At 49.4% G+C, this 13342-nt stretch overlaps 1 protein-coding gene across 1 annotated transcript; it reads right to left on the reverse strand.

Moving 5' to 3' along the window:
• Positions 1-393: 393 nt before the first annotated feature.
• Positions 394-12378, reverse strand: F2 (coagulation factor II, thrombin). The gene is made up of 14 exons (XM_034493960.2): positions 12221-12378; positions 11684-11847; positions 11063-11087; positions 10777-10827; positions 8636-8741; positions 8420-8556; positions 5941-6258; positions 5577-5693; positions 5373-5499; positions 4645-4812; positions 4164-4337; positions 3783-3961; positions 774-844; positions 394-648 (listed from the first exon to the last, which is right to left on the reverse strand). The coding sequence occupies exons 1-14, from the start codon at positions 12297-12299 to the stop codon at positions 508-510; spliced, it is 1857 nt and encodes a 618-aa protein (XP_034349851.1). The 5' UTR covers positions 12300-12378; the 3' UTR covers positions 394-507.
• Between the last annotated feature and the right edge of the window lie 964 nt (positions 12379-13342).

Genomic DNA, 13342 nt, shown 5'->3' on the forward strand with positions numbered 1-13342 from the left:
CACTGCCTGGCTCTACATCTCTTTGGTGGGTTCTAGGTATCCAAAGTCAAGTCATCAGGACTGCACAGGGCTTTACTCACTGAGCCATGTCCTCAGCCCCACAGCTTTGAATTCTAAATGTGTAAATGGACAAGTTCTTCAAATCTATCTATTCACCTACCTACCGCCTGTGAGGATCAACACCTTCCTTCTGTGAGGAATATATGGGATAGTGCATCAAGATTAAGATATGGACATTCTTCAATGATCACAAATTTAACTTCTGCCTCTCCTCTCAGCTGGCCTGTGCTGGAGACTGGATTATTTGCAGTCCTGTCTGTCTAGCAACATTACCGCCTCTTCCAGAGCCCGGTCCAGAGAGTTGTCCATCAACAGCACTGGGCACACTGAGACTTACTGACAATCACTTTTATTGAGAACAGAAACAAACCACAAAAATATTTTGACTGGTTTCTGTGATTCTGCAATGAGGATCCCATATTGCGGGGCCCTCACCCACTCACACACCTATCCAAATTGATTAATGACTTTCTGTATCCACCTTTTCAGACGGAACACGTGTGTGTAGAAGCCGTATTTCCCATTCCGGTCACAGCCTTCACCCCATGAAACAATACCCATTTGATACCAGCGCTGGTTATAGGGACTCTGAGGAAGAAAAGTGGGGTTTCCAATAGTCAGGTCCAGGTGTTTCCTGAAAACAAATTCCTGGCCCCCAACCTTCTCTGCCTTTGGAAGATACCCTCCAACCTCTGGCCTTTAGAGAAGCTTACCTTCATGACAAAAGGTCCCCCACTGTCACCTTCACAAGCATCTCCTCTCTTGGTGTCATTCACCTTGAAGCCTTGAGAAAGGACAGCAGGGTTCAGGAGTCACTTCCCTTAAGGAACTACAGCCACGCAGCCTGATTTCCAGACCTCATCTATCTATCCTTTCCAGCCTCTTCTCACCATTCCCACTCTGCCCAAATCCCAGCCCGCTCCTGTACCCCAAACCACACCTTCGAATACAGGAGCACCCAAACCTCAATTTAGTGTACTAAAATGTACATATAATCTAAAACACATATAGGATGAAAACAGAAACATCTTTCAAAAGAACAAGGCAAATCAGTAGAAACACTTCTACCCAGAAACATGTAAACTAACTGGACCATAGGAAGAAACGAGGGGAAAACAAAGACCTTAGCTAGTAAGACACCATCAGTCAACTACAAAACTATCTGATGCCCTTAATCCTAGCACTTGGGAGGCAGAGGCAGGTGGATTTCTGAGTTCGAGGCCAGCCTGGTCTACAGAGTTCCAGGACAGCCAGGACTACACAGAGAAACCCTGTCTCAGGGGGGACAAAATGGGATGCTGTAGTATGTGCTTATGGAAGTCAACTGTTTAAAGGCTGGAGCCAGGAGGACTCATTTAAGATCACCCTCAGTTACGTGGTGAGTCTGAGGCTGGCTTGGAGTGCACAAGACTGTTCGGAAAGATGGAAAATAAATGAACAGAAAGTGGGAGAAAGTAAAAGTCTAAGGAGGCTAAAGATTGAGCATGAAGTGCCCACCTATGATCAGATGGCTGAAGTGGCACTGTCAAATTCCAAGAGCAGCCTGTGCTGTACAGTGGTAGAGTGCCTAGCATGCATGAAGCCATTCAGTACCTCATAAACTGAATAAACTGGACATGATGGCACAAGCCTGTAATCTTGGCACTGGATGGGCAGGAATAGGGAAGACAGAAACATCAGAAGTTCAAGGTTATCAACTACCTAGTGGATTCAAGCCTAGGTAGGTTACATGAGACCATGCCATCTTTGAGACCATGTCTTAGTAGCAGGAAAGAAGGAAGGAAAGGAATTGGCATCTTGAAAAAGTATAAGCCCAAAGGAAAGTTAAGCACTAAAGCAAAATGCAAACTCTCCTAAATATATAACTTTTTAAAGTAACCATAACACAGGGAAAGTAAGGTGGCAAATGAAACAATTACAAAATAATGAGTTAATAAAAGTAAACTCCATAAAAACCACAATCTTAATCACAATTATTTAACATACCAAAATACAAAGGGACCCTTAAGTCTAAAATCTTAAGACTTAGCTAGGATTGAGATATAGTTTAGTGTTAGAGCAGTTGCCTAGCTCAAGGCCCAGGTTCAAATCTGCAACACCACAGTAATAATAAAGTTGGGATTTTGTTTTAAGTAAACCAAGCACACTTAGGAGGCTGAGGCAGGGGTATTGTAAATTGTGGCCAGCCTAAGCTACATAGTAAAACCCAATCTCAGGGGAAAAAAAAATTGAAAAATAATTACTAAACAACTCAGAGCCATGCATAGCTTTAATATAAGCACAGGAAACTCTCTGAGTTCAGTGCCAGTCTGAACTACATAGCAAGTGCCAGCCAAGACTACATAATGAGACTCTTTCTCAATAAATAAATAAATATGGAGAGTGAGGAAGACACCCAACTTCAACTTCTGTACTCCACACATATTCACATATGTGTGAACCCACATCAACACATACATATTCCATACTCAAACACAGACATAACATATAAGAGTAGGAGTTAATCTTACAGGAGAGAAAAATAATAGGTGTAAATATTTAACAAGTCAAATTCTTAGTCTTTGGGGAGGGGCAGGAAAACTACTTTCTAACTCAAAAAGAGTATGAGATGAGACATAAATATATAAAGTAAGGGGCTGCAGAACAGAAAAGGTCATAGAAGACACCCCAGCATTCCAGAAAGCTACCAAAGAAGACATGAGAAGATGGGAAACCTCACAGCACTAAAGTAAATAAACACTTTGGTCCTTATTTTAAATGGAATTATAGTCAATGCCAAATGTTTTATGAATATAGTGCAGTCCCAACAAAAATATCAAGATGCTCTTTCTTGTTAGCTTGAATTTTGTTTTGTTGTTTGAAACAGGGTCGGTCTCTCTGTGTAGTTCTGGCTGCCCCATAGCTTAAGAGATCCCTCTTGCCTCTGCCTCCAGAGAGGTCTACTGTAGCCCACATGAGCCTCTAGTTTGACATGATGCTCCTGCCTCCACGCCCTGAGTACTGATGTCACAGATATTAACACTACACCCGGCCCTCTTCTCTCGCCTCATCCCCCTTGGGATGGCTGAGTTTACTTCTCTCCAAGCCCACAGGCCTCCCTGCTGTTCTTCAGGCCAACCAAATGTTTGCCCACCTCAGGACCCCTGCACTAGTGTCTATCCCCAAAGCAAGTCCCTCTGTGTCTGACTCCTCATCCACTTCTTCCAGTCTCTGCTTAACCTGCTTGAGAAAAGGCCGACTCCAGCCCCTCTGACCGCTGGGTTTAGTTGACTTGTCCCTTACAGTCTCCCTCACTCTGCTCTTTCCCCAAAGCTGTTATCAGGAATAGGTGCTCTGGATATGTTTGTTGACATGCCCCTTCTAGGAAGGCAGCTTCCTCAGGACCACCTGTTTGGTTCACTGCTGTGTACCCCAAAATGCTGTCTGGGACACAATAGGCATTCAAGAAATGTGTGCTGAGTGACTAAATAGATGCTCTTTCCGTCCCCAGGGCCTTTGCTGAGCTAGATTTATTAAGCAAGTATTAATGGCCACTGACCAATCTCTCCCCCCCACACCTCTGACCTCTCTGACCTCACCATGGAAACTTTTGTGTTCCTTTTGCCTTCAGAAAAGGCTTCAGCCACTTACCTAGAGTCTTCTGACTTGTAAGTGCCCAGGTGTGTGCCTATACCACATCCCAAGCCTGCCAGCCCCTGTCCCAGCTGCTTCCCTGGCCTTACCAGCACAGAACATGTTGTCAGTAATGCGTATCCGGGTAGAGGCCTTGCACACTGGCCGCTCTACGATGGGCAGGTTCACCACTTGCAGGACGTTGGGATGGATCTGGGTGTTGGTTGTCCATGTCTCCCGAAGATTGCCCCAGCCTGTCACCCGCCCTTTATAACCAGCCTGGAGCAAGCTTTAGAGAAAGAGAAGGATCTGATGAGAATTGTCCCTGACAGCCTTCCGGCACCAACTCTACTTCACAAAACCCAACATGTTAAAAAGTAGCACAGAAAATGACTTTTGCATTCATACCATGGAACTGAGTCCTGCAAATGTGTGTCAGGCCCCAAGGTTCAGAGCCCAGGCCAAATCACAACTGAGGCCCCAGTGCTGACCTGGCTACTGTCTGCTTATCTGGCAAGCATATAGGGTGGATATAGTCACTGAAGGGCACAGGCTTCTTTAGCTTGAGCAGAGCGATGTCACGGTCTAGGTTCTCCCGCCAGTTATATCTGGGGTGGATGTAGACCTTTTCCAGCATGGAGATCTTTTCAGTGTTCCGTTCATACCTGTGCAGACCCCAGCAGAGAAGGACCACTGATGAGCTCCTCAGCTAACTGAGCAAGGTCACACACAGTCTTAGTCACATAGGCCCACAGACAGATGGACACACAACACATGTACTGTTCCAATAGTCACAATTTAAAAAGACTCCCACCTGGACCATGTTCTGATGTCTGCAGTGGGCCAGGGCATGCCCATATGGGCTTTCCCAGTGGGGATGCTGAGAGGTCATACATGTGGGTCCCATGTGCCCCAGAGCCCCTGACGAGCACTCAGAACCCAGCCAATCACCATCAGCCATTAGCTTCATACCTGGTTCGGGAATGCTTGCCAATGCGCACCAAGAGGTCATTCGCAGTGAAGTTCTTGTCCCAGGGTGGGTACAGAATGCAGTGGGCAGCAGTGAGGACCCATCGGTCACTGATAAGGCTGGCCCCACACAGCAGCTCTTGGGGACTCTTCCGAAAAAGCATCACCTGCCTAATGGGAAGCAGAGGGCATTAGGGGCTGGAGCCTAGTCCCTAACAGCCTTAGAAATGGGAAAAGAGCATAGATGAGGAGAACTGGGCTAGGAAGGTGTTGCAAGCCTGGAATTCTTGCACTTGGGAAGTGGAAGCAAGGAGCATCAGAAGTTCAAGGTCAGGCTCTGCTATATAAGATCCCCCCTCCCTCAAAAAAATAAAAAGAAAGAAAGAGATAGATAGATATGTAGTGGGACAGGATTGCCTCCAGGGCTCAAATCTCAGATTGACTTGGTTGCTCTAGAGGACCAGAGCTCTTCCAGTGTGGACTTCATATTTAGCACAGCTCTGGAGTCAGAATTGGATACAGTCCTGACTATGCAGTGTGTCTGAGAATGAGTCATTTAAGCTTGCTGGGCCCCATCTCTGCCATCTACTTGGGAGACATGATAATGCTTGCTGAGGTAGCTCGGGAGAAGATTAGCGGGTGGGTGCTAGTGTCATCTGTGGAGTCAGGCCCTGCAGCAGTCGTGGGTTGCACAGGCCTTCTGTGGGCCTATAGATCAGTCCAGGACGCACCAGGGGGCGATACCCTTCTCAGCGTCCCAGCCCTCCACGATGCGCCCCTGTAAGTAAGAGTCAAAAAGCTCCTTTTCCGTTTCGTCTTTCAGCGACTTCTTCTCGAACAAAGGCCGCAGGCCACAGTCTGCAGAGCAAGACAGACGGTGAGGGGGCCCGTCCTGGCCTCCAGCCTCGGGTCCCACTGAGATGCGGGTGTCTCACCTGCCTCCCCAAGGCCGAATGTCTTCTCATCGAAGAAGGTGTGGAACTCCGTGTCGGTGGTGCGTCCTGCGATGGATTCCTCTGCTTCAGGGTTCTCCAGATCTCCCACCGCCTCCTCTGTAGAGACACGGCAGTGGCTGGGACCTCAGACCTTCCCAAGACCTCAGGGCATTGGAGGGTGTTTGACTCTGAGGTTAAGAGCCTAGGCACACCTCAGTGACCAGCCAACAATTTTTCAAGGCCTCTGTTTGCTCAGCTATAAAACAAGAATAGGACCTACCCCTACCCAGGTTTATTGGAAGGCTGTAATGAACCCACTTGTCTTCGGTCCTTGCCCCTGCCCTGCTCCATGAGCTCTGCTCACCGCAGTAGTTGAGGCTGCAGTATTCAAAGTCACCAGGCTGCCCCGCAACGTAGCACCATGCGCCCTCCTCATCCCAATCTGGGTTGCGGCAGAAGTTTTCCACGAGTTTCACCTCGGGGTCGAAGTCCTGGTACTTGCTCAGGGTCTTGGCTGGTAAGCTGTTCCAGGCCAGGCAGGGAGATCCAAGTGCTGTCACAGCCAAGTTCCCCTGGTATAGCCGGCCACGCTCAGTGAGACACTGTCCCAGTGGAGGCGACAGATTCTCCTTGGAACCTCTAGAGCGAGGAGTCATCTCCACAGTGGTGCGGCCCTCCTGGCCTGGTGAAGAAGGGTACAGAAGGCAAAGTTGGGGTAAACTACACGCAGACCTGAGGGAGATTTGAATTCCTGCCCTGGTGGATTACAGTTGTGTGACTTCAGGCAGCTTAAACACCCCCAGTCTTGCCACTTCCCTTCAAACAGGCTGCATATGCTGGTTTACCCGAGAGTTGACTGAAGAACGTATTATACACAGCAGAAGTTGTCTACTGCATAAGTCACACATGGTAAGCATCAGAGCCTCCTGGGTGCTAGACTATCTTCAATCTACTGATAGTGACTGCCTGGAGTAAATTCGTGTAAAACTTTGTTGCTTTTTGGGTCTTTGTTTTTGTTCTTTTAAAGTGTTTTTGTGGGGTTTTTGTTTGGTTGGTTCTTGAGACAGGGTTTCTCTGTAGCCACTGGCTGTGCGGGAACTCACTTTGTAGACCCAGCTGTCCTGGAACTCACAGAGATCCACCTGCCTCAGCCTCCCAGGTGCTGAGATTAAAAGTGTGCACCACCATCACCTGGGTCAGATTTCAAGTTTTAATTGGACACAGCAGAACGGCTGTCGGGTCTGCCAGAGAGGTTTGTGTGGACCATATCGTAAGCTTGAAGGTCAGCTTCAGCAAGTCTGCAATATGTGTCCCACAAACATGGACAGAACATGCAGTCTAGACAGCTGGGGTTTGTTTGTTTGTTTGTTTGTTTGTTTAAAAGCTCGATGGTGATTTGCTTTAAGGGCTGTCTCAAGTGGAACATAGCTGACAAAGAACCCAGCACTAAACCTGCAGCTAGGAAAGGGGCATTCTCCACCATTAACTTATAGCCCCTAGCCCTCCTTTTTCTCTTTATCTTGAGACAGGGTCTCACTAAGCTGCCTAGCTGGCCTTGAATTCACTGTTACCTAACCAGGCCTTGAACTTTAAAAAAAAAAAAAGATATTATTTTCATCTTTATTCATGTCTCTTGTGCTACAGGTATGTGTATTTGTGGTGTGTGTGTGTGTGTGTGTGTGTGTGTGTTTGCACATGTGTAGGTACTTGCCAAAAGACAGTGTTGGATCCTCTGGAGTTGAAGTTACAAGTAATTGTGAGCCACCCAACATGGGTGCTGAAACCTGAGTTATGGCCCTCTACAAGGGAAGCAAATACTCTTAACTGCTGAGCCATGTCTCCAACCCAGGGCTTGAACTTTTGATTTTTCTGCCTCAGCATCTCCAGTATTTGGGATCATAGGTCTGCACTACTGAGCAGGTCTTTTTGTGGAGGGTGTGTGGGGTGGTGGGAGTTGAACCTTGGACCCTGTGCATTCTAGTCAAACTCTCTTCCACTAAACCACATCCCAGCCCATGGGGCGGATTCATCGCTTATATTCATATCCTTTACTCTGTGGTTTTGTAGCAGACAATATTTCACTGTCTTGACTTTGGCCTTGGTCATATGGCTCATTCTGCCAATGGACTGTCAGCTCTCAACACAGGCCTTCAAAGAGCACTTCTGTTCTACACTTCTGCTGTCATCAAGGAATGGGGGGACTTCCTCAAGGAGTCCCAGCCCCAGCATGAGTACAAGCAGAGCAAGCCATCAGGTTCAGCTGGATCCACCATTCATAGCACAATCACCCATGCAGGCCCAGCAATCATGGATGGAACTCTGTCTCCCTATCCCAGAAACACACGCTGGTGAGTGCAGCTGAGAGCATCCTCTAGCCGTGCCTTCGAGGTGTAAGGAAGAAACACTTGCTATGGCATGCCCTTCCTGTATGGATGTTTGTTCTGCAGTATTACTGTGGCTACAACCAGGGAACCATGGGAACTAATCACAACAATCAATCAGAACAGGGCCTTAGATGCTTTCTTTGTGGTGTTTGGGAAAGGCATGTGACTGAAGTGATCTAGGAGAATTTCCTGGAGGACAGTACCTTGGCAGGACACAAAAACAGTCATCTGAGAAGAGCCACAGCCTGAAGCATGAGGGACCCAAGACTGGGAGGGAGAAAAGGAGGTGACAGGCAGCCTGCCCAGGTCTCCCACATGCCCTGGCCAATGGGCCCTTTCGGTTTGTAACTCCTTCCCTTTGCTCAGAAGGTGGCTAGCACTGTGATGCCCATTCAAGAATACCAGGCCTTATGAAGACCCCTGGGCTTGGCCATGGACTGCTTCTTGGCCCCAGCTCACCACAGACAGGGACACTGCATTCCTCTCTGCGCACAGTAGGGTCTGTGGTGTAGCACCAGGGTCCCGAGGTGCTGCTGTCTGGATTTCGGCAGAAGTTCTCCTGCAGGTTGGCCCCAGGATGGGAGGTGGAGTTAATGCTGGAAGAGAAGGGTGCTCAGGGAACTTGTGCCTCCTGAGAGTGTCCTTGCTGCCCCTCCTGGCCTGCCCAGCACTCACTCAGGCTTGTGTGGGTAGCGGCTCTGCCACAGCTGGCACTCGATACCAGTATGGGTGATGTTCACAGTCCCATGGTAGTTCAGACCCAGATCCAAAGCACAGCGACCTACAGAGACACATACCTGAGTCTACATTGGACCCTGGAGACCTTCCCCAATCTTCTAGTAACATCTTGTCTGCCCACCCGCCCCAGGCTCTCTCTAGTCCACCGTCCATAACTTGGACACATTTCACTCCTTAGCAGCTCTTCTGTCCACTCCACAACAGCCACGTGACAACCCAGTGACAGGCACAATTGTAATCCAACCCCGTCTCCCGCCCTAGTTAACTTAGGGCCTTAGCACACAGTTTCCACGCTTGGAATTCCCTCAGGTTTGTTCACTAGCTCATCCCACAAGGCCAGGTAAACAGCGTTTCTGGGAAGCCATCTCTGATTCTGCCGACAAGCCAGCTGCTCTTTCTGTTCTCCCCGGCCTTTCCAGGAATCCCTGTGGTGTTTCTGTTGCCCTAAGATTGTGAGTTCTTTACAACCCAGAACTTTTCCACGCCTGCCCTTAATACCCCCAGCACCTGTTTGGTGGCACCTCCTGTAACTGTAGCTTTCAGGGAGCAGAAGTACAGGAAGGAGGGTTCAAGGCCAGTTCATCCTCACTTAGCCCCTGTCTACAAAAAGAAATCCCAGCACCCGACCCCAACACAGTACCTGGCACACACTGAAGGCTTAGTAAAATATCTTTTGAGTAAATAATTAAAGTATGACGGCTGGAGAGATGGCTCAGCAGTTAAGAGCACTGGCTGCTTTTCCAGAGGACCAGAGTTTGATTCCCAGCACCCACATGGCAGCTCACAAGGTCTCTAAGTTCAGTTCCCTGGGATCTAATGTTCTTTTCTGGCCTCTGTAGTTCTGGACACAGATGTACATGCAGGCAAACACCCATTCATATTACAATAAAAAGACAAGTGTAGGCGTGGTGGCGCACACCTTTAGTCCCAGCATTCAGGAGGCAGAGGCAAGTAGAGCTCTGTGAATTCCAGGCCAGCCTGGTCTATATAGCAAGTTACAAGACAACCAAGGCTGAATAGAAAAAAAAAAACAAAAACAAAAACAGTCTTTTTTTTTTAAAACAGTCTTTAAAAAAGAATCACCATCTTTTTAAAAAGTATATAAATATTGAAAGAAGTGAGCTGAGCACAGTGGTGCAGGTGTAGGTCCAGCACTCAGTTGATGGTGGAGGGTGGGGAAGTCAGGAGTTTAAAGCCAGCCTAGGCTACAAGAGACCCTGACTCAAGGAAGGAAAAAAGGAAGGAAGGAAAGAAGGAAGGAAGGAAGGAGGAAAGGAAGGAAGGAGGAAAGGAAGGAAGGAAGGAAGGAGCAAACAAACAAACTATAGCTCTTAAAAGAGGTCCCTGCCCATAGTGGAGCCTATCATTAGAATAAAGACATATTCAGAATGCTGTGGAGGGAGGCTGGTCCCTGAAGACTCAGTGAAGTCCCTGGGGGGACAGGGTTTTCAGTGGAGACTGTTAACTGCTCCTGAGAAAGTAACAAAGTAGGCAAGGACTGAGACATCTTGACATGTTTACTGGTCCTGACCCACCCACTTCTTAGAGGTCTAGAAGAAGTCGAGGCCTGACAAAGTTTTCCTAGCTAAGAGCCTGTGCGTACTGGGAGGTTGACAGAAGTTTTGGAGGATGAACGGCACCATGGAGGTACATGCCTGGAATCCTAGCCCTGAGGAGGTAGGGACGGGAGGGTCAGGAGTTCAGGGCCATCCTCAGCACCTAGAAAGTTCAAAGCCACCCTAAGCTGTAGGGAGTCCCTGTCTTAAAAACAAAACAGGAACGTTTTGGAGAATGAATTAACTAACAAGACAGAGCTCTGACAGTGAACAGAAGTGCAGTTGGGCCCTGAGAGCCGGGCCTGAGAGTAATTATCCATTCATTCCTTCAGTCCTCCAAAAGTCTGGCTAAGTGCCAGTCACAAGGCCACATGCAAAGACATCCTTGACCAAGGACAAAGAGGAAATGTCAGGCACTGGAGATACCACTTGAGTCATGGCTGCTAACCAGTTAGCAATTCTTTCCTCCCAGGCTTCCGCGCCACCCACCCACCCACCCACCCACGCAGAGTCTGCTCCCACCTTCCAGACAGTCCATTAAAGTCTCTCGAGAGTTCCTCACTGATTCACACACTGAAAACAAAAAGCAGAAATACATTTGGTATCTCTGTGGGGACAGGGTGGGAACAGGTGATGGAGTGAGGGAGGCAGGGGTAACAGATGGGACGGGGGAGGGGGGACAGAGCAGGCGCCGGGCCTGCTTTATGCAACAGCAAGTTCTGAAGGAGAGGACATTCTCTAGCTGGACACCCCCACCCCCACCCCCCCCCCGCCACCCTTCCTTGAGCAAACCTCACTGGCCACTCACCTGTGTACTTGGCCCAGAACACATCCTGCAAGGCAAGGGCTGGGAGTGAGACTACGGCAGGATGGAGTTCTACCCGGTTAGTAGGCATTTTGTCCTTCCCTTACCACCTGAGCCCAGCTTTAGTCTCCACTTTGACTTCCAAAAGGAGAGAATATGTGAAGAGAGAGAGCCCTCTCCATCACCCCTGACTGAACGGGATTTCCTCCATGCTGGAGGAGACAAAAATGTGTCCTCCACCCCAGAAGGGAATGGGCTGCAACAGAGCCCCAGGGCCAGTGGGTACACAACAAGGGAACAGAAAAATGGCGGAAAGGCGTAAGCAAAACACCGGACAACCCAGAGCAGTATAGCTGGCTGCTGAAGCTGACAAACTTCCCTCATGTCGTGAGCCTCACTGTGACAGCCCGGGCCTACGGTCCGGTCCCCAAGACAGATTTTGGGTGCCCATCTTGTAGCCCAAGGAGACAGGAATCCTAATAGAAGTGAAAATCTGAAAGGGGAAAGAGCCGGGATGCTTCCTGTTCCTGTCACCTGTGGTTCCCCACGCCTCTGCCTAGGGAGCCCAGGTCCGTTCCTTGCCTACCTGCCCTGCCTCTTAGCAGACAGTGTTGCGGGGCTCACCGTGTCTTGGGGAGACTCCAAGGCCTCACGGGCCTCCTCGTAGCTGCACTGCTCTTCCACGCACTCACGCTCCAAGTTGCCCTTTCGGAGCTCCTCCAGGAAGCCGCTGTTGGCTCTGCGGACCCGCTGAAGCAGCGACAGTGCTTGCTGAGGGGCCAGGAACACTGCAGCAGGGAGCAGGGGCATAGGAAATCGCCTCTGGAAGCCAGGCTATCTTAACCATTAGGGGTAGGAAGGTGCCTGCCCTGCTAGCTTCCAAGAAGGGACATAGGGGATAAGGAAAGTACCTAGAAGGCCCCTGGACATAGTCTGAGTCGACTGCCTTTTATTGGTTGCCGTAGCCCACTCCCCATTCGGCAAGACAGAAGCATTGCCCTCCTCCCCACACCACAAAGGACTCCTTCTCTAAGGTGGACACTCTGGTCTGTGGTCCACCTTGGGACTGTCCCTGTGTTCTCTGTTCTTAGACAGGAAACCCCATCCCTCAAGCCTTTCCCATATTCTCTATCTTGCCCGACGATTCCAAGTGCCCCTTACCATGCTGGCTGTGTACCAGGCTAGCCAGGGCAGCCAGAACCAGGCAGCCAGGTAGGCCCAGGCCGCGGACGTGCGACATAGTGTGTCAGCTCCTGGGATCTGAGGGATTGTCCTGACTCTCTCTGGGTTAATATTGAACTAATGTGAAGAAATCAGAGGCAAAGGAGAGGTCAACAGATCAGGGCCTTGGGGACAAATGGGTAGATAGTCCTAGGGTCCACCCCCGACGTTCAAGAGGACAGGTTCTCCTGGAACCAATCATATAGAAAAGACCATCATCATCCAACCCCTTCTTCCATTTATTATGTGGGTAAATGTGGATCAGTGAGTCCTTCCGGAGGCTCCTTCTCATCCCAACCAACAGGGATGGTGCAAAACTCTCCACATCCACACACTGCAGTTTTCTCCTCTGTGCCGTGGGCGGAACGCTTTGTGTTGAGGACTAAAAGAGCTTACCAATGTAGCGGACACAAAGCACACTGCCTACTGACTAGCAGATGTGTGCACAGACACGAGGAATAGAGGGAGGTGTGGCCAGGCAAAAGCTCTCTCATTGCATTGAGACAGGGTAGCTCTCAGCCAGGAGGTAGCTGCTCTTTTTTCTCCTCTAAGGGTGCTGTGGGTGGATAGAGGACGCCTGGGGGAGCCAAGTCCATGGCCCTGCGGCCTCTAGCTGTCTCCTTCAATCTCCTGCCCCAGCACAGACGCTGGTCCAAGTCTCTGGGTCTCCCTGACACAGCCCCTTCCCTCCCAACCTGTCTGCACCTGCCAGCCTCTTAAGGCTCCTAGTTCTCCACAACAGCTCTAGGCTCCTCACCCTCCCCCACTTCCTGTTTACAAGGTAAATATTAGTCCTGGGTCTAAATAGAACAGAAGGACAAAGAGCAGGTATACCCACAGCCGGGAAGCAGGGACTCCTGCTTTGCCTTCATCAGGGTTGGCTGTTTGGGGTCATATACAGTCTGAGGCAAGGATTGGTAGAGAGCAGGGGACTGGGACTCCCATAGCCAGCGTAATTCCTGAGTGGCCCGCTTCCTATGTGTTTTCATACATACAGACACACACACACACACACACACACACACATAACATATATCACATATAGTTTTCTTTTTTTAATTT

The sequence above is a fragment of the Arvicanthis niloticus genome, chromosome 2, assembly GCF_011762505.2.
Source record: "Arvicanthis niloticus isolate mArvNil1 chromosome 2, mArvNil1.pat.X, whole genome shotgun sequence".
In the NCBI taxonomy this organism is placed as follows: Eukaryota; Metazoa; Chordata; class Mammalia; order Rodentia; family Muridae; genus Arvicanthis; species Arvicanthis niloticus.